Source organism: Diceros bicornis, chromosome 26 (genome assembly GCF_020826845.1).
Source record: "Diceros bicornis minor isolate mBicDic1 chromosome 26, mDicBic1.mat.cur, whole genome shotgun sequence".
NCBI classification, from domain to species: domain Eukaryota; kingdom Metazoa; phylum Chordata; class Mammalia; order Perissodactyla; family Rhinocerotidae; genus Diceros; species Diceros bicornis.
Window position 1 is genome coordinate 9863564 of NC_080765.1, and position 20722 is coordinate 9884285.

General features: G+C 61.7%; 1 protein-coding gene across 1 annotated transcript; it reads right to left on the bottom strand.

Annotated features, from left to right (window-relative positions):
• Positions 1–465: 465 nt before the first annotated feature.
• Positions 466–16354, bottom strand: SLC29A4 (solute carrier family 29 member 4). Its single transcript, XM_058569374.1, has 11 exons — positions 15170–16354; positions 14839–15024; positions 11334–11465; positions 10965–11078; positions 10340–10468; positions 7032–7106; positions 5257–5504; positions 4481–4622; positions 4133–4320; positions 3009–3249; positions 466–1816 (listed from the first exon to the last, which is right to left on the bottom strand). Exons 1-11 carry the CDS (start codon positions 15432–15434, stop codon positions 1674–1676), a joined length of 1863 nt encoding a protein of 620 aa, XP_058425357.1. The 5' UTR covers positions 15435–16354; the 3' UTR covers positions 466–1673.
• Between the last annotated feature and the right edge of the window lie 4368 nt (positions 16355–20722).

The window sequence follows — 20722 nt, forward strand, 5'->3', positions numbered from 1 at the left end:
AGGGTGGTGCCTGCTGGGTGGGTGGGTCCCTGGGTTGAAAGGGACCTACATCAAAGAGTGGACCAACCCCACTCCCTGGGGAAACTAAGGCACAGAATAGAGCAGGAGTTTGTCCAGATCACACAGATCAGCAACAGAGTTGCGGCTGGAGCCCAGAACCTCAGCCTGGACCTGCTGAGTCCCCGGGGGGTGGGGGTGAGGGAGTGGGGTGGCAGGGTGCCTCCCCTCCTTGTTTTTCTCCCCCTTCAAATGGGCGGGATGCAGCCATGCTCCCTCAGCTGGTGACCCAAGGGGCACCAAGGCGCTCTTCAGCCCCGCCCCATCCCCACAAACCTGTCCCGGGCCCACCAGGTGAGTGGAGACCCTCCCCCACCCGCCCGCTGGAAACTTCAGGCCTGGGTGCAGGCCGGGCCCCTCTCCAGACGGGAAGACGGGAAGACTGGGGTCCCAGCTGCGCAGGTGGCCTTGTCCCACCAGCACCCCTCTCCCTGGTGGCCGAAATGGCAGCGGCAACCCCACCCTCACAGACGTTACTCAGGAGGCGGCGGTGGAGGAGTCTCTGCCTTCGTTTTTTAATGGCTGGTGCGGTACAGTTGGTGGACAGACAGGTGGACGGGACACAGCAGGGTGGGGTGGTCACGGCTGTGCTGTGGGTGTGGAAGGGCAGGCCGTCCCCCCCGGAAAAGCCCATCTTTGGCAGGATGCTCTGCAGGGTCCAAGCTGGAGTGGGACCCCCGCCCTCCCTCTTTGCCAGGGACTCGGGGCATGTTATGTCCCTCCTTGGGCCTCGCTGGACAGGGATCAAGGCCTGGGTCAAGTTGGCTTCAGCCAGGGTGTGGGGCCCTGCTTTGTGGCCCCCAAACTGCACCCCTCCTGTATCACGGACAGATGGAGGAGCCAAGAATTTGATGGGGGTCCCTGGTCAGGCACAGACCCCCGGGCCTGTGGTATCGGGTGGGTGCCTGGGTGCACGGGGAGGTCCCGGTGTGGGGTCGGTGCCTAGCTGTGGGTGCCCCAAAGCTGTGGTCGCGGAGAGGCCAGCGCAGACCGTGGTCTGAGACATTCAGACCCAGGGCTACAATTCCCTTATGGCAAATGCGTTTTGTTTGGGAGAACCGGTGTTTAAGGATGAGTGAGGCAGAGGTTGTGGGTGACAAGGCTGGGGATGGGCCCTCTCCTCTGAGGGCCTCACGTTCATGACGAAGGTCCCGGATGAAGGAAGGGCTGGCTCAGGCGGCACCTGACAGGTACCGCGGATGGTGTGATCTGGGCCGGGGGCCTCAAAGCAGACCCGGGGGTGGGGGTCACCAGGCGGGGACCCTGGCTGGTGCTCTGCTCGCCTGTGAGTGACCCCACAGAGCACTGGCCTGGCTAGAGCTGGGGCCACTGGACGCAGATGGAGGATGAAGGGTGGGCATGAGACGGGACCAGAGCACAGTGCTGAGCGGAGCCCTGGGTGGCAGCAATTCGTCCCAGGCCTCCAAGAACTTGGCAGAACCCTGGGGCCGCAGGGACAGGTGGCTGGGCCCAGAGAGGGTGGCGCTGTTGGCACGAGGAGGAGGCCGGGGCCCCGCAGGCACTGCAGGCAGGGGCAGGGAGGGGGCCTCAGGCCTCGGGTCCCTGGATCGGACCCCAGCGGCCCTCCCGGGGCACGGCTGCGGCCCAGGCCTGGCTCAGAGGCCGGCCGGGAAGGAGGCGTTGGCGGGGGAGGCGGGGAAGCAGCTGCCGTGGGCGTCCCGGGTGAGGCTGTAGGTGCAGTAGGCCACGGCGGAGCCCAGCGTCAGCCCCGTCATGTAGGACACCGTCATGGTGTTCCCTGTGGACGAGACCGGCCCGAGCTGGCAGAGGACGGGGCGGCGAGCGGCCCTCGGGGACCACAGCGGCCGAATCCCCACAGACGAACCCGGCGGCCACTTGACAAAGGGCCGGAGCCAAAGCCTTGTCTTCTAGGCTTGAAGCGGGTGACCACTGCCTGCTCCGGGGAGGTGGCCGTCCGAGGACCGGCCCCCGTTTGAACACGCAGGGCGCCCCGGGCCTTGCCCGCTTCCCTTTATCTCCAGTCTCCCATCTCCAACTGCCTCCTTGTCCCGGGCAATTTGGGATGTCTAACGGGCTTCTCAGACCTACCGTGTCTGGTGCCTGACTCCGGCGCCCTCCCACGCCACACGCCGCCCCACCGCAGCGGACGCCAACCCAACCTTTTCCCCTGAGCAGCAGGCCCCCATCTGGGGAGTCCTTCTTGACCCCACATCCCTTTCTCACACCATTTCCTAATCTGTCAGCAGACCTACGGGCTCTACCGTCAAAACAGATCCAGGATCCAGCACCTTCCAGCTCCCGGCACCCCTGCCCTGGTCCAAGCCCCGTTCTCTAGGGCCAGGACTGTTGCAGTAGCTCCTCACTTATGCCCCGTCCCTGCCTGATCTCTCTTTGCTGTCGGAGCAGCACCACAGGGGTCCTTAACAAACACAGTGAGATCCCGTTCCTCCTCTGCTCCCACCCTCACGGCGGCCCCCTCCCACCTCCTCACTCCCCTGCCACTGGCACACACTGCTGCTTCTGCCTCAGGGCCTTTGCACATGCTATTCTCAATGCCTGGAATGCTCTTCCCTTGCATTATCATGTGGCTGGCTCCCTCACTACTTCCTCCAGGTCTTTGCTCAAAAGTCACCCCCTCAACGAAGCCTTCTGACACTGCTCAGCCCCAGAAGCGCAGGGATCACTGTTTTGTTGCCACTGTGTGCCTAGCACCTAGAACAATGCCTGGCACACAGCAGGGGCCCACCAAGTAGTTGTGGAATGAACGAAGGAAGGAGTGACTAAAGAATGTCCCCACACCTACGAGCTCCCTGAGTGTGACGTGAATCCTGGAACCCAAATGCTCCTTCTTGCCGTGTGGCTTTGGCTTCTATGGGCCTTGGTTTCCCCTCCTGGCAGTGGAGCACCAACAGGCCTGCGGGCGTCGGCTGCCAGGTGGGTGAGCCGGCGCTGGCCGAGCGGGGCCTTACCTGCCAGCTCCCGCTGCTTGGGGCTCACTTTGCCCGCCGCCAGGATCATGGGCACGCTGCCGAAGTAGCCGTTGCTGATGCCCATGAGCAGGGAGAAGACGCAAGGCCACGCCGGGTGGCGGAGGGCGGGTGTGCCGCTGGGGTAGACGCACAGGATGAAGAGTGGGATGAAGACCATGCGCAGGCAGGAGCAGGCCAGCAGGTGGGGGCCCCGCCAGTCCATGGGCAGGGCCGCCAGGATCTGTGGGGGGCCGGGCGTGTGGGCCCCTGCGCCTCCACCGCAGACACACCCCGTCCCGGACACGCCCGGCTCAGGCCAGCTCAGGCTGTGTCCCCGTCCTTTCCCAGCTCTGTCCGCTAGAACCCACCAAATCCCTCGTTAGAGCAAAACAGCCCGTGCCGTGTGCTCAGCCCCCGTCAGAATGCTGCCCACGCCCCCACTCAGTCCTCACAGCAGCACCCTCGCAGGGTGGGGGCTCTTGAGAAGTGAGGACACCGAGGCCCAGAGGGGCAGGCCCACTTGCATCAACTCGCATAGCAGGAAGCAATAGGATTAGGAGCTGCACCCGCTAACTGAGCCTTGCTCCCTCTCGAAGCACACACTTGTTTCTCGGCCCTCTCAGCCGTGTGACCGCAGGCAAATGGCTTGCCCTCTCTGAGCCTCTTGTTCCTTCATCTAGAGAAGGGCTGCCCCAGAAACGGCAGCTTTGTTCTGACTCCAGCCCTGACTCCCGACCCCGCCCTGCACTCGGAGCACAGGACCGTCTGCTCAAATCCTTCTGGCCCCTTGGAGCCATTTCTGGGGCCCTGCCCCCTCGGGTTCTTCCTGTGCTGTCAGAGACCCGCTCACTAGTGAGCGTGGGGCGGGAGGACGAGAGCCGGTGCCAGCCTCGGGGACACAGCCAACACTCCAGCGCCACCCTGTGGGGTCAGTCGGGGGCCACCCTCTGGGACGTGGTCTGGAACAGCGCCTTTGCTTGGCTTCCACCCTCCCCGCCCGGGAGCCACACGCATCCTCAGCTCAGGGCCTGCCCCTCCCTGGGGACCCTCCCTCAGTGGCCCTGGTGGTCTGACACCCCCACCGGTGGCACGACCCTGTCCAGGGGCAGGGGCGGGCGGCCCACCTTGCCCACGAAGTCAGAGAGGTTGAACACGGCCATGATGAGGATGGGCAGCCACTCGCCCAGGATGCAGTGGCGGATCTCAGACTCGAGGCCCGGGAAGAGGCACAGCGTGATGAAGTAGGTCACGGCGATGGAGAGCATGTCGGCCCAGATGACGCGGGCCACCACGTAGCGGTGCAGCAGCAGCGCTGTGGGTGGCGGGCTGGGGTCAGGGGGCAGCGCCCTGCGGGCCCCGACCCGCCTCGGCCAGCCTGAGCGCCACCCACGGGTACAGACTGACGACTGGGCCCACGGCGGGGAGGGGTGCCTGCGGTGCTGCTGCGAGCTCGGGACCCGGCCCACCCCCACCTCGGAAGGAAGGCCAGCTCCTCTTGACTCTCGGCCGAGGCACGTCGAAGCGCGTGTAGGCACCCCCGTGGCCACTGGTCACCTCGTGGGCTGGGCTGTCCTTCGGGGACCCGCAGTTGGCCAGGGCTGGGCTTTGGTGCTCCTGGAGGGAGACCAAAGCAAGACGGGGTTTGGGTGGGGGGCCCCTTGAGGTCTCCTGCCCGCCCTCACTTCCTCACCATCCTTCAAACACACAAACTGCTCCCAGCCTCTGAGCCTCTGCACGTGCTTTTCCCTCTGCTCCCAACACCCTTCCTGTGTATCGTCACATCTCCCCCCGCACACGGGTCAGGTCTTGGCCCAAAAGCCACTCCTGGGGAACCTCCTTGACCATTAAGGAGGCCCCTAGTTTCCATCCTTTGGCCCGTCTCCGGGTCTCTGGCTTCCACGGAGGACGGTGTCTCTGGCTCACTGCAGTGTCCCCAGCCGAGGGCCCGAGTGAGTTGCTGGATCAACGTCTGCGATAACCCTGGCTCCCCCGCCCTGCCCTCTGCGCAGCCGTCTCCTGCGCCTCATCCTGCAGGTGCCTCCACCCCTGCAGCCCTGGGCCCTCGGGGGCCGTGCGGCCTGCCGCCACCAGAGGGCGCCCGGGTCCCCAGCCGCAGATGCGCGGCGCCACCAACAACCGCCACCTTGGCCCACGGGACCGGGAGGCCCCTTGGGGAGGCCACAGCGGGAGGCGCTGGGCCGGGCCTCGGGCCCCCCTGGCTGCAGGGAGGCGGCGGCGGCGGACTCACGAAGTGGACGTCCCCCGCGGCCACGTCGTGGTGCACGCAGTAGCGGGGCCGGGCGGCCGGGCGGCTGTGGCGGGGCCGCGCCGTGTGGCGGAGCACGAAGCGGCTGCGGCGCACCAGCAGGTGCAGCAGGCAGCAGAGCAGCTCCAGGCCGGCGGAGACCAGGAAGAAGATGAGCGTGCTGGCCCGCTCGTCCGGCAGCAGCAGCTTGGTGAGGATGCGGCTCAGGGACACCGTCACGCCCGCAGTGCCTGCGGTGATGGGGGGCTGTGACCGGCCTGGGCCCTGTCCTCCCCAGACCCCGCCCCGCCCCGCCTGAGGCTGGCTCTGGCCCAGTCCTGCCCCCCTTGCCCCAGCTCCAGGCCCTCCCAGCCCCCACCCCAGTCTGCCCAGCCTTGCCCGGCCTCAGACACATGATGGTCCACAGAATGTGCCCACTCAGACGCCCCTCCCCAGCACTGCTGCCTGCTCACACGCACACCCCGGGAGCATTTATTGAGTGCCTGCTGTGTGCCCAGCACCGTACTGCCCTGAGGACACAGCGGGGATGGCACACAGGCACAAACAAGTCACAGGAAAACATCAACAACTGTGCGTGATGGGGGTGCAGGCAGAGACTGGGGGGACGAGCCCCTGGCGGGGAGCTGGCGTGAGCTCTGCACGGTCCTGTTTGAGGAGCTAAAGGCAGTGGGAGGGCTTGGAACCGTGTGGATGGGGTCCTGAGGTCACAGGGGAGGGCGGCGGGATCATGGCAGGCGGGGGGTCTTGGGCAGGATGGGGGTTCGTCTAAGGGTGACCACATGCCACTGGGCAGTGTTTGGCAGGGGCAGGTCGTGGCCACTGTGGGCCACCCCTAGTGTGGGCAGGACCCCAAGTAAATCTTTTTCGTGGGGCCCGTGGCTACATAAGTCACCCCAAATCAGCGTGTCAGCACCATTCTGGCAGCCGCATCTCCTCCTCTCCGTGACAAACATGTCTGGGCTGGCAGAAGTCATCCACCTGCCTGCTCCCTTCCTGGAACCAAGCTCCACAGACGTGAGGCCTGGAGCCCTGGGGGCCTCTGGTCGACCTCACCGTAGGTAGCGGGTGCAGACTGCCCCAGAGGGGAGAAACGGGGACCAGAGCCCATGCGGGTCCTGGCCTGGGCCCAGCTTCCTGCCTGGACAGCACTGCTGACCCTGGCCCCTCCAGGCACGGAAGGAAGATGGAGGGCATCTGGAGAAAGGTGCTTCAAAGTGTGGGGCCGACCTAAGGGTGGTGCTGCCCCTGTGCAGAGAGAGGGCAGCAGGGCAAGAAGGGGGCTGGCCTCCTGGACCCGGGGCTGGAATGAAGGAGTGAGCCTGGAGGGCAAGTCCACAAGACCTGGGGAAGGGCTGGGTGTTGGCAAGTTTCGGGTCTGAGCTCGGGGGCGCCATTCACTGAGCAGGGGCAGGTGGGAGATGACGAGGTGAGCCTGGGAAAGTGAGTTTGAGAAGCCGGGGGCGGGTGCCGAGCAGGGGTGGGCCTGGGGCTCTACGGAGAGCTTGGCGCTGAGGTTCGGCACCGGACATCTGGGATGTAAAGTGGCTTACCCCGTGCACACATCACAGCCATGCCCCTCCCGTCTGGGAGTCCCCCACCAGCCAGGCGAGGGGAGATGGTGGTCCCCGTCTCCAGCCCGGCAGCCCCAGCGCTGTGAGCCCTGCCTCGGTGGGGGGCACATAGTTGGGGGTTCCCCAGGAAGAGGCTCCCAGAGCTGGGCAGCCCAGCGCCCCCTGCCGGGGGCTGCGGATACTCACTCTCCCCGGTCATCACCCCTTGCGTGTACCTCTTGGGCAGCATCCCCGTGTACCCGTAGAAGCTGGATTGCTGCACTTGAGCGAGAGAGAAAGGGGTAACCATGAGACACCACTTATCACCTGTCGGCTTGGAACGGAATTCAAGTTTGAGAACGCCACATTGGTGCGTGTGTGGGGAAATGGACGCTAACGCCACCGGCGGCAGAGGGCTTTGGTCCCACCACCCTGCAGGGCATGGGGGAAACAGCACTGCCCACCACAGAGTGCGCGTACTGCCTTCCACATGCCCCCGGGGGTGGCCAGACTCCTGGACTAGCTCTGGCCAATGAGAAACGAGCAGAAATGATACACGTCGCCTCTGGACGAGGCTGTGAAAAGCCCACGAGGACTTCCAGCCTTTCTTCCCCCTGGCGGCTGGTGACTGAAGGCAGGCCACGTGTTACAGGCGCGGCTGTCAGCCTGAGTCCCCGAGTGACTGTGTGGAGCAGAGCCCCATCGACACGCTGGACACGCAGCAAGAGCCGGAAATAAGTCTTGTTCTCAAAGCCACTGAGATGTCTGGGCTCATTTGTTACTACAGTGTAACCTCTCTCATCCTAACCAACACAGACAGAAATTGTGGGGAAAATAAAAACGCACTGGCTCATCCCCTGCGGTCGGGCAAGTCCACGCCTAGATGCAGACCCCAGAGCAGGGCTGGCAAACCAGGATCTCCCGGTCCCCACCAGCATTTTTTTTTTAAACAAAATAGAACAGAACCGAACAGACCTGAGCACACTGCCTAGATGGAGGATATTATTTCAGGATAACAGCCTGGATTTCATTTACACACACACACACACACACACACACACACGTTCACTGGGTCACATGTAAAATGTATTTCTCCCTGGAAATCATGGTCAGAAACAGTTTGAAAGTCTACAAAACAACTGGCCCGGACCTTTCCAAAACGTCACTGCCACGGAAGACAGAAGAAGGCTGAGGACTGTTTCGGATTAAAGGAGACTGAAGATGTGACATTAAACACAGTGTATGACCCCGGATTGGATCCTGGGTCAGAAAAATAAAATGCCATGAAGGACGTTCTCGGGACAATTGGTGAGATTTGAGCATGGACTGCAGATTAGATCCCAGTATGGTATCCACGTTAAATTTCCTGAATTTGGAATCATAATGTAGTTACAGAAGAAATATCTTGGCTCTTAGAAAACACAGTGAAGTGTTGGTGTTTAGGCAAGATGTGTAATGATGTCACGTCACTCTCAAACAGTTTAGGGGGAAACATGGATTATTTTATATTTATATATATTTGGGGGAAATTTTATATCTTATATATATACACACACACTTTATTGGGAGGGGATGGAAAGAGAAAGCGTATGTGGCAGAATGTTAACAAGTGGAGACTCTGGGTGCAGGGTATATGGGGTTCATTATATTATTCTTGCAACCTTTCTATAGGTTTGAAATATTTTCTTTTTTTTTTTTGTGAGGAAGATCAGCCCTGAGCTAACATCCATGCCAATCCTCCTCTTTTTGCTGAGGAAGACTGGCCCTGGGCTAACAACCGTGCCCATCTTCCTCCACTTTATGTGGGAGGCCACAGCATGGCCTGACAAGCGGTAAGTTGGTGCGCACCCGGGGTCTGAACCCGGGCCACCAGCAGTGGAGCGCACACACATAACTGCTACGCCACAGGGCCGGCCCCTGAAATATTTCCAAAATAAAAAGTTTAAAAAAAATTAGTTTGGAAGCCATGCTCAAGAGAAACACAGTGACACGGTGACATGGGCAGGATGGGCCTTGAAGGCCAGTTTATATCAGAGAAAAGCAGGGAACTGTCCCAATGTCCATGTGGCATAGCGGGGTATGGACGCGCGCATGGTGTGTGCGCTCTGGCCCTGTGTGTGAGCCCGTGTGCGGGGCAGGCACTCTGTGTGTGTGTTGTGTGTGAGCCCGTGTGCGGGGCAGGCACTCTGTGTGTGTGTTGTGTGTGAGCCCGTGTGCGGGGCAGGCACTCTGTGTGTGTGTTGTGTGTGAGCCCGTGTGCGGGGCAGGCACTCTGTGTGTGTGTTGTGTGTGAGCCCGTGTGCGGGGCAGGCACTCTGTGTGTGTGTTGTGTGTGAGCCCGTGTGCGGGGCAGGCACTCTGTGTGTGTGTTGTGTGTGAGCCCGTGTGCGGGGCAGGCACTCTGTGTGTGTGTTGTGTGTGAGCACGTGTGCGGGGCAGGCACTGTGTGTGTGTTGTGTGTGAGCACGTGTGCGGGGCAGGCACTCTGTGTGTTGTGTGTGAGTCCGTGTGCGGGGCAGGCACTGTGTGTGTGTTGTGTGTGAGCCCATGTGCGGGGCAGGCACTGTGTGTGTGTTGTGTGTGAGCCCGTGTGCGGGGCAGGCACTGTGTGTGTGTTGTGTGTGAGCCCGTGTGCGGGGCAGGCACTCTGTGTGTGTTGTGTGTGAGCCCGTGTGCGGGGCAGGCACTGTGTGTGTGTTGTGTGTGAGCCCGTGTGCGGGGCAGGCACTGTGTGTGTGTTGTGTGTGAGCCCGTGTGCGGGGCAGGCACTGTGTGTGTGTTGTGTGTGAGCCCGTGTGCGGGGCAGGCACTGTGTGTGTGTTGTGTGTGAGCCCGTGTGCGGGGCAGGCACTCTGTGTGTGTTGTGTGTGAGCCCGTGTGCGGGGCAGGCACTGTGTGTGTGTTGTGTGTGAGCCCGTGTGCGGGGCAGGCACTGTGTGTGTGTTGTGTGTGAGCCCGTGTGCGGGGCAGGCACTGTGTGTGTGTTGTGTGTGAGCCCGTGTGCGGGGCAGGCACTCTGTGTGTTGTGTGTGAGCCCGTGTGTGGGGCAGGCACTGTGTGTGTGTTGTGTGTGAGCCCGTGTGCGGGGCAGGCACTCTGTGTGTGTGTTGTGTGTGAGCCCGTGTGCGGGGCAGGCACTGTGTGTGTGTTGTGTGTGAGCCCGTGTGCGGGGCAGGCGCTGTGTGTGTGTGTTGTGTGTGAGCCCGTGTGCGGGGCAGGCACTCTGTGTGTGTGTTGTGTGTGAGCACGTGTGCGGGGCAGGCACTGTGTGTGTGTTGTGTGTGAGCCCGTGTGTGGGGCAGGCACTCTGTGTGTGTGTTGTGTGTGAGCACGTGTGCGGGGCAGGCACTGTGTGTGTGTTGTGTGTGAGCCCGTGTGTGGGGTGTGCGTGTGGATACGGACCGGCACCGCGCTGGGCTCATGTCGTGTGCTATGCCCCAGCACACGAGTGGGGCTGGGGGTCGGCCTGCGGCAGGCACTCGGGGGCTCAGCCCCGCCCCCGCCCCCGTCCCTACCTGTGCAGCCGAAGGCCACGGTGCCCACCGCAGCCAGGTTGATGGCGTAAGCCTGGTCACGAGAGAAGAGCTGCAGCCACACGTCACAGACGCTGATAAAGAGGAGGGGGCCCAAGGCCAGGAGGTAGCCTGTGGGGGGAGAAGCCAGAAAGGAGGGCAGTGAGCTGCTGGGCTTGGGGCTCCCCCTCATCCCACCCCTCCTGTAGAGCCAGGTCTGAGGTGACCTCTCTCTCTGCCCTTCCCCTTAATACTGGGAGGGCCAGGGACATCTTAGAGTCTAAGAGGGGCACCTGGAGGGCTTCCTGGAGGAGGTGCTCTTGGCGCTGGGCCTTGAAACTGGAAGTCGCCATGAAGAGGATGAGAAAGGAAGGGCAGACCAGGCCAAGGGAAGAGCGTGGGCTGGGATACACTGTGTGGTGCACGAGAGCCTCCCCAGGGGCCAGGGAGCAGCTAGCCTGTGCACCACTGTGGGCCTGACCCTATTTTCATACACTGAACCCCGTAACAGTCCCAGGAGGCGTGCCCATTCTACAGGCAAGGAGACTGAGGCCGGGAAACCAGGGCGCTGAATGACAGGCCAGGCGAGTGGGAGCTGGGAGCCCCGGGGGGCGTGTGGGTGGCATACCGGCGGTGATCCTGGTGTGCAGGCTCAGTCTCTCCACCAGTGCATTGTTCAGGAGCACGGCCACCAGAGCCACCAAGATGTAGGTGAGGCTCATGTCGAACACAATGGAGGTCCCTGTGAGGGTCAGCCAGCCACAGGCGCTCAGGGGGAGCCCACCCTCTGCACCCACCCCTGCCAGGCGCTGCCCCCTCGCTCTGCCCAGAGAGGGTGAGTGGCTGCCCTGAGGTCACTCAGCAATTCACAGCTCAGCCAGGATTTGAATAAAACGGGTTCCTCAGCAGGGTCCTGCCCACGGGGTTTCCGGAGGGCGGCGGCCAGAGCTGAGCTTGCCGGGCAGCCGGTGAGGGAGGGCGCGGCCGGGGGACCCACCTGGGTACTTGTGATGCAGGTAGTCCACGTCGGTGATGAAGCTGTTGTAGGGCAGCAGGAAGCCCACGCCGGCCAGCAGCATCGCAAAGTAGATGGCGTGGTAGCGGTCGTCGGGCGCTGGCTCCTCTGCCGCTAGACCCAGAGACACCAGGTGAGAAGTGGACGAGCCCCCGCACGGCCATGGCCACCACACCAAGGCTGCGGTCCATCGCCATGGCCGCCACACCAGGGCTGCGGTCCATCGCCACGGCTGCCATCACCGTGGCCACCGAGTCCACCTTAGCCCCCACCATCATGACCACCTCAGCCACAGCCACTACAGCCATTATCCTAATCACAGACATGGCAGCCCACCATCCCGTGCCACCATTCATCTGCCACAGCCACCAGAGCCACTGCCACCTTGGCTCCCACCACAGCCTGCATCACTACGGCCACTGCCACCATATCCAAACTACCAAAGCCATCATGACCGTGGCCACTGTCCATTACTATGGCAACCACTGCCCATGTCCATGCCAGTGCCATCATGGCTATCATCACAAGTCACCAAACACCATGGCCACCGTCATCACAGCACCCACCATCATGACCACCATCACCATATCCACGGTCCATCATGACCATGGCCACCGTATCCACCAGTGTCATGGCGGCCATCACCCTGCCTTCTGTCCATCCCCACAGCCATGGTTGCCAATGCCACTGCATCACCGCCATTCTCATCACTGTCACAGCCACTGCGGTCATCTTCACAGTCACTATAACCATGGTGTTATAGTGGTCACTATAGCCACCACCAGTGTCAGGGCCACCATCACCATGGCCACCATCCACCTTCATGGCCACAGCTGCCCCAGTCATCAGAATCATGGCTGAGAGATGTACAACCACTGACGGTGGCCAGTGCAACCATCACCACGGCCACTGTCCACCACCAAGAGACCACTGCCACCACGACTATCGCCATCAGTGGCCACGGAAGCAGCTGGCTGGACAGCACGGTGGAATGGTTTTTGAAGACTCAGCTATGGGGCCAGCTTGTGGGGCAGAGGCGGCGTCCCCCAGGAGGCTGTCCATGCTCTAAATCAGTGTCCAGTATACCGGGCTGACTCTCTCGGGTCAGCAGTCACGTGTCCAGGAACCACGGGGTGGAAGGGGACTGGGACCACTCACTATGACCTTTAGAGATCCACTAGCAAAATATCCTAGTTCCAAAGGCAGGAATGTTCTACCCCGAGACACGATCGTCCCGCTGACCTGGAAGCAGACTGCCACCCAGCCCCTTCGGGGCCCCCCGGCCCTGAATCAGCAGGCAGGGAAGAGGGGTGAGTGACCCTGACTGTCAGGGTGCTACTACACGCGGCAAAAGGACGAGCGTGTGCGGAGCACAGACACATGGCATCTCGTAGGACTTCCAGGCCCCGAGTAAGGTCAATGGCAAACGACACCCCAATTCCAGCAGGACTGCTAGCCCCCCAGAACCTTCAGGAATGGAGGTTCGGGTCACCCCTCCAGGCAGGAACCAGGACCAGCTGAAGCGCCCAGTGGGGCCGAGGAGGGTGGAGACAGGGAGGAGGAGGAGGTGGCTGTGAATCCCAGCCGTGAGCACGTGACCAGGCACAGACACGAGGACCGCAACCGCTCTGAGCACTCCTTCCTTGTGACATGAAACGTGTGTGTACACGTGTTAACCAAATATTCTCGTGTTGTTCCCTCTCTTATTCCCTTATCATCTACCATAAGACGTGTCCGTAACAGTTAACTTCACATCTCAGTGTTTAAGTTACGGGGTATCCAAGGGGAGGTGTGAACACCACACGAGGCCTTGGCATCTTCCGGGGAAAGCGTTAGCCTGGTTTTGGTGGTACGGGGGTTAGTTAGGTCGTGCTAGGTCGTGGTATGACTGCTGGTGCCTTTACTTGGAGATAAAGTATGCTTTAAGGGGCTGTGTATGGGAACCGAGCTGGCAAGGGGCAGACTGTGACGGTCAGTTCTAAGGGTCCAAGTGGCAGGCTGAATACATTCCCCAGCTGCTCATTCAAGCGCTGATCGAGACGCTGCTGTGAAGGGAGTTTTCCAATTAAAGTCGTCCCTTAACAGACTTTAAGTTAATCAAGAGGGAAATTACCCTGGGTGGGCCTGACTTAATCAGGCAAGACCTTTAGGTCTTCCCAGAGCTCAGAGACCCCAAACAGCTCATGCCTGTGCGATTTCAGCCTGTTTGTGATCTTCCTTCCTGACCACATGCCTTACAGACTCAGACTTAGCCAGCCTCCCCTTCAGTGAGCCCATTGCTGTAGGAAATCCGTATGTCTATGTACATATCTGTATCTGCATCACATCAGCAGCCCTCTGTCTATCTGCTCTCTGTCTCTGTAGCTCCTACTGGCTCTGTTTCTCTGGTGGAAACCAGACTGATCCAGCCACCATCACCAAGACCACTAAAGTTAAAACCACCACTGCCACGGCCACCATGGCCACCACACACTTCTATGGCCATGGCTGCCAGGGCCACTGCCACACCTGGCCAGGAGGAGTCTGGCACCTGGGGGGATGGGCACCGAGCTGGCTCCGTCTACGTACTTGGGGGCAGGGAGGTTACCCCAACCCATCCCAGGGTTGGTCCAGCAGAACCTCCACTCCCCATCTGCAGAAAGAAGGGAGGGAACCAGAGAATGAGCCCTTACTTCCCAGCCTGAGGTGGTACAATGTAGTGTAATCCAGAACCACCCAACACAGCTATCACTTACGGGGGCCACCAGAGTGTTGGGGACAGTCCTAAGCCATGTCTTAGGGATTCTGTTGCAAGCACACTGAGGGTGGCACCAGGATCATTCCCCTTCACAGATGAAGAAACCAGGCCCAGAGAACAGTGACTTGCCTAAGTCCCCGAGAGGCAGGGGGGTGGGAGCTGGGGATGAACGCAAACCTGTCTGCCTCCAGACTCACAGGCCGCCCACTTTGCAAGTCTGATCTCACAAGCACCTGGCCTATTTCCTCGATGTGGGATACTGAGGCTCAGAGAGGTTTGGGCCCTTGCCCCAGGTCACACAGCAAGATGGGAAATCAGGTCTTTGAACCTCACATCAATCCTCCTCCCTTCCGGCACTTTCCCGTCTCCACTGAAGCGAGGTGTAGCTTGCTTTGGCCAACAAAATGTGACCAAAGTGACCCGTGTCTCTTCTAGATGGAAGCTTTATGTACGGTATGGATCAGTCCGTGATTCACCATGTGCCCTTTCACCCGCCCAGTGGCCACGGGAGCCCCCGGCAAGACGGAGCCTCCACAGCCCTGCTCGGTGACCTGCACTGGACATGCGGCCTTAGGGTGGGGACATTGAGCCGGTGGGCTTGTTTGTTGTGCAAACAACAATCCGCCCTGACAGACGCTGCCTCCTGCGCCCAGTGACCGCCCAAGGCGCCCCTCCCCCAGGCTCCCAAGGGCTCACAGGGCCAGACCCTGTTTGGGGCCAGATGTATACCTTGCCCGCACCCTCACTCACCAGAATCTGGGAAAATCGGGCCACCCCCGGCGCCCCCGCCCTGGCCCTGAGCGGCCCCCGCCACTGCCTCCTCATCCAGCTGGCAGCTGTCAAAGCTGAAGCTCGTCACCAGGCTCCCGTCCGGCGTGCCCGCCACACTGGGCTCCTCGAGGCGCTGGCTTCCCACGGAGCCCATGGCAGCCCGTGCTGCAGAGGGAAGAGAGGAGGCGGCTGAGAGGGCGAGGAGGAGGGACCCCCATGTCCCGCTGCCAAGTGGCCAAGCCTGCACCGCCCCCCGCCTGGGGCCATCTGCACAATTCATTCCACTGATTTTGAAACAGTGGGCACAAACCTAAGCAGACGAGTGATGCCGTGTGACCTGCGTCAAGAAGCTCACCCTTGCTGCAGCGGGGAGCAACCACGGAGGCCTGCATGGGGGTGGCAGCAGCGGGCATGGAGAGAAATAGATGCAGCGGAGAAATATTTTGGAGGTGGAATGCCAGGACTTGGTGAGCAGTCAGAAAACAGACGACACTGTGGAACACTTGGCGTGCCAGCACTGTGCTCAGTGTCCCACGCACCAGTTCCCTCCAGGAGGGGTGCTGATAGTCACTCATTTTACAGCCGAGGAAAACGAGGGTGAGGGAGTGAATCCTCCTCGCCCCGTGACCTGGCTCTCACAGGCAGTCAGGGGTGGAGCCCAGACCCAAACCCAGGCCTGTGGGACACCCTGGGCCACCACGGCCCTCCGTTCTAGGGCCAGCCACCTTCAGCGGCAGGAAGTCCTTCCTTTGATCTTGCCTCAGTTTCTCTTGCTTCAGCTCAAATCTGCTAGCCCTTATCTTTGGAGGAAAGAAAGGAGCTAATTGATCCGCAATGGAGAGACACCCCCACTGTATAGGTAACCCTGTGTGTGGGGGTCGGGCTCCGGTTCTTTCCCTAAAACATCTACCAATTCATTTTTCTAATGGTCTTTATTCATTCTACTGATTGCAAAAAGGATACGTGCCCGTCGTAGAGCATCTGGGGCAGAGATGGGACACCACGGCATCGGGCACGGAGGGTGGCACCTCTGCTTCCCCAGTCCGTGAGCACGGGTTGGGGGACCCATGGGAGAAGCTGGGAGAAGGATCCCAGGAGCCCGAGTTACTCCGATTTTCTCTGCGGTTGGCACACAGCCATGCCGACCCCCATTTCATCTCATTGCTTCCAGTTCTCCTGCCTCAGTTTATCCAACCCCCAGCCTCCACATGGTGGTGCTGACCAGTCACAGAGCGCCCCCTCCTGGCCTCCTTCCTCCTTTCCTAACTCTCCAAGAAGACCTTTTATCGGGGCCTGGGGGCTGGAGCCATCACTACTTCCAGTCGGTCCTGGGGACTGGGGACATTCTGGCCCTGCCGGGGGGGCTGACCCAAGCTGATGGGCCCCCAGAAGCAGTGGGGAAGGGGGGGCTGGGAAGCAGGTGTCATTCCCCCTCCAGGCTCAGTCCTCTTCCTGAGCCCCCAGCCCTGGGCCCCCAGCCACATCTGGAGCTGGGGGACCGAGCGGGACTTAGGACAGAGCTCGGCCTTGGCCAGGATCCTGCAGCGGAGGCTTGGAGATGCCTGGCCTCCCTCCGCTGATAAGAAGGGCCAGGACGGCGGCCAGCAGCAGCCGGTCTACAACGACAGAACCCTCCTCCCTCCAGCCCCCTGAGGACACCGGAGCCCTGACCCCTGGCCTGTGCTCAGCAGAGGTTCCCGAGCCGCAGCGCCCAGACACGCCCGCCTCCACGCTGAGGCTCTGCTCGGCCTCTCCCGGCCGGCCGCAGACATGCTCTGCATCGAGCCGGGAGGTGGCCTCACTGCTCCTCAGTCGGGGAGGCGGGTAGCTGCCACCCACACTGTCCGCCCCAGCCACTGTCCCCATGTGCCTCTCCAGGCCCCTGGGAGGGCTCTGGCTCCCCCTACCATGGCTCATGGCCCCTAAACATGACCTCACTGGCCTGGGCAGAGGCTGGGCCTCATATGGTGGCGGAGCAGGGGTGCAACGGGGAGGACCCCCACTCCGGGGCTGCATGCCTCCAGCCTGCCCCTCCCCAGACCCCTCCTTTCATTAATACTTAAGGGCCTGCACAGGGCTCTTCTCTGCTCCCCCACCCTGTCAGGAGCCCTCGACACCCGCCCGGGGCGCAGCTGAGAAGACACAGGGCATCTCTTTGGCCCTCAGGTCACCGGTCACTGCCTCAACGGGCCCCCTGGGCCTCAGTTTCCCCACCTCCCTCTTGTGGAGGAGTAGGTGAGAAAGCACTTCACAAACGGGGCGGGGCGGGGGTTAGCAGGGAAGGCTTGGCTGAACGCAGCACGTGCTCAGCAGTCACACAGGCCACCACCTCCGGACACTGCTTGGGGCCAGAGAGGGCTCCCGACCCCAGTAGTCCCGAAAGCCCGGCTCATGCCCCCACTTTGTGGAAAGGGAGACTGAGGCACAGAGAGCCGAATCCAGCGCTCCTGCAGCTCATATTGGGGCCCTGGCCTCGGCGACCTCCTTTTTCCCCCCATTTTAGCTGCGACTGAATGGACACTGGATCTGAATGTGCCCCAGGCACTGTGGAGGCCAGGCATCTGGACCCCAAGGCCACGCCGACCCTCTCAGGGCCGCGCCGCGCCGCACCTCCAGCCGAGGGGAACGAGGGACCTGAACTCGGTTTGGAAAGCCAGCAGTGCTGGCCCTCCTCGGGCCTCACACTCCCCGGGGGCCAGGAGCCCTGGTAGTGGACGCCCCTGGTTGGCCCTGGGCCCCTGTGCCTGGGCCGGCTTGTGACTCCTCTGCTGCCCTTTCCCCAGCCAAGCGTTCTAGACTGCCCCACCTCCTCCCTGTTGGTCCTGACCATGGGAAAGTGAGTTTCAACACCCTCCGGCCACTCCCTTCCTGCAGCTCTTGGAGGACAGGTGAACGCACTGGCCACAGGCGCTGGCTGGCAGCCGAGCCGCCAGGACCCACGCCTCCCGCAGCCCTGGTTTCTGCAGTTGTAGACGCTGGCAGCACCCCACCCCAGGCTCCTGCCTGCCTGGCCCCATCAGCAACAAAGTTGGTGCCGAGGCCTGCGCCCCTAGGCAAAGGACAGAGTCCCCTGGCCACTGCGAGGTGACCCCTGGGCACAGGCCGGCCTCTTGCAGACGACTTTCTCAAGAACTAGGAGGGGGCCGGCTGGGGAAGGGGTGAGCAGGGACGGAAGGGGTCAGGGAGGAACTTCAGGTGGAAGGACCCTTAGGTCGTGCCCCGGAAGGAGGTCGCGCCAAGGCCGGCATGGCCTCAGGCGGGCCACGGGCCACTCTCTCCCTTCCCGGGTCTGGGTCCTGCGCTGGCAGTTGGGCTGGTGGGGGGCTGGCCCGGTCTGGATGCTGGACAGGGGGTAGGGGTGGGAGCCCTCTCCTCCCGGGGCAGGGGCTGGGGTCAGGTGGGGGACTTAGAGTCCCCGGGGTCACGCGCCCCCGCCCCTGGCACCGGCCGGCACGGAGGAGGAGGGGGCGCGGAGCGGGGCCACGCGCCGCAGACAAAGGCTCCGACAGGTCCCCGCGCCCCGCCGGTCCCCGCCCGTCCGTCCCTCCGCGTGGACCGCTTACCTCGGCCGGCCCGGGGGTCCTCGGCGCGCCCGGCCCCGCCCGCGCCCGCCGCCCCGCGCCGGGACCCCTGGGCGCCCGCGCCCCGGCCGCTGCGCCCCGCACCCCGCCTCGGGCCGGGCGCGGCCGGCGTCCTCCGTGGGTCCCGCTCCGCCGCCCCTGGTCGCCGAGCGCGTCCGGGGGGCGCAGCGTAGCGGCGAGCACAGCCGGGGGCCCCCGCGCTCCGCCCCGGCCCGCCCCCCGAGCGGAGTCCCGCCCTCCCCTCCCTCCTCCTCCTCCTCCTCCTCCCTCCCCCTCCCCCTCCCGCGGCGCCCGCAGAGGCGGGGCGGGGCCGAAGCTGACACCCCAGGGGGGCATGGTGGCCCCGCTGACCTCGGGGTGACCTGCGGCTGATCTAGCCCCCCACCCCATGCCCACCTCCCAGCCTTGGTGCCCAGGACTACTCCCCTCTCCCCGCCCCCTGGGTCCCCTCGTGAGGCAGGGAGGTCTGCGGTGCAGGGTGGGGGTGTGTGACAGGTCACCCTAATGACCAGACTCTAAGTTTTGAAGGACGGAGTCCGCGGGCTGAGACCCTGCGGAGTGCGGATTCCAGCCAGGTCTAGGGGCTGCGGCCTCTCCCTGTGCCCAGCGCCCTTGCCTGGTCCCCACCCCCTGCCCAGTCTCCTCTCCCCCCAGCTTGGGATCAGACCCTGACTAGGTCGCTTCCCATCATGGAACCTCAGTTTTCTCCCAGGTAGAATTATAACCCTCCCCTGAGGGCTGTCTGCCCGGCACACTAGCCTCTGAGCCTTGGTTTACTCATCTGTAAAGTGGCCCTAAGAGAGACTGTTGAACTCAGGAGTTCTTGCCCGGGAGGAGACCCCCAGGGCCCTGGCACTGCAAGTGAGCCAGCGATGGGGGGGACGGAGGGGGGGGTGTTCCTTGCCAGGAAGGGGTCGGCGCAAGGTGAGAACAGGGACCAGGTGGGAGCTAGACTGCCCTGGGTCCCTCCAGGGCTGGGGCCTGTCCATGGGGATCAGGGGAGTCCCCTCCCCACCCAGGATGGAGTTACCTGGGTGCGATCAACACAGGGGCCTTCTAGGGCACCGGCCAGAACCCCCCTGGATGCCCTCCCCTCACTCTTCACCAGACTAGAGACCCTCCTGCCCTGAGACCTACCTGCCATCAACCAGGAGGCCCCAGAGGTGGTTTCACCCATAGCTGTGGGCGGCACCTTCCCTGGAGGCCTTGCCTTTCTCTTCTAAGAGACCAGCCCCAGGAGTAAGGGACTGCCTTGTTTCCCTCTGGATCCTCTGCGCTTGGTGGAGTGCCTGGCACACAGCAGGAAGCAAATGCTTGTTTGAAGGGTGGGCTGAGCTGGGTGCTAAGCGGGGCTGTGTTGAGTGCAGTGGAGTGTAAGTGAGCTGAGAGGATGCTGCTGTGCACCCAGGGGTGGGATGCAGCCCCCTGCCTTTCCTCTGCTGGCCAGTGGTTCCAATGGTTAATCTTAGTCAATGAGCCTGAGGCTTCCCTTGGGTCTGGAGCTCTGAAAGGGGATCCTTGGCCTGTGCAGGAAGCCAGGCCGAGCTGTCCTGGACGTGAATAAAAATTATTGTGTGTGTGTGAGACACTGTTCTAGATGTGGGGACCCATCAGGGGTCCCTGCCTATGGAGTTTCAGAAGGAACCCATGGGGCTCCTTGCTTTAGGTGAAGGAGGGAGCACGACGTGACCTAGGTTTTATGCCTAGGTTGCTGGTGGGAGTGCGAATGAGAACAACTGTTCTGGAAAGTAAATTGGCCTAAAAAACGTGCTTACCTTTTGATCCAGAAAATCTAGCCCAAGGAAATAATTCTAAATATAGAAAGAGCTTTTTATATACAAAGATGTTTGTCATAATAGCCAAACATTGCAAATAGTCCAATTACCCAAGAAGAGTGGAAAAGGAATATTCATCACAATGGGGGACAGACGACATGATTGGTATCTTTGAAAAACCCGAGAAAACCAGTGGAATAATGTGAAACCACACAGAGAAATCGGAAGTCACCCCTAGGATGTATGGTTCTGAAGTATTCATAGTAATGTGGAAAACTGGCGGCGTGAAAGTGTTAAGTGATACAGAAGCAGGAAACGAGAAGAAATACAGAAGATACTTGGCACTTTGTGCCAATAAGTTGGAAAAACTGGGTAAAAAGATTTTCTGGGAAAGTACAAATGAGCCGACAAGCTGCCATCAGACGAGAAAAAAATCTGAACAGAACAATTACTAGAGAGGAAGGAGAGAATTCTGTTAAAGAGCTACGACTCCTCTGCTCCCACACC

Bases quoted from the DNA above. Each gene is read 5' to 3' on its own strand.
- SLC29A4 (XM_058569374.1), bottom strand. From the start codon at position 15,434: ATGAGTGACTATCAGCACCCCTCCTGGAGGGAACTGGTGCGTGGGACA. The intron at 15,025-15,169 runs GTTTGTGCCCAC...TTCCCTCTGCAG, and splicing joins GGCATCACTCGTCTGCTTAG to CACGGGCTGCCATGGGCTCC. The intron at 5,505-7,031 runs GTGAGTATCCGC...CCATCACCGCAG, and splicing joins AGGGGTGATGACCGGGGAGA to GCACTGCGGGCGTGACGGTG.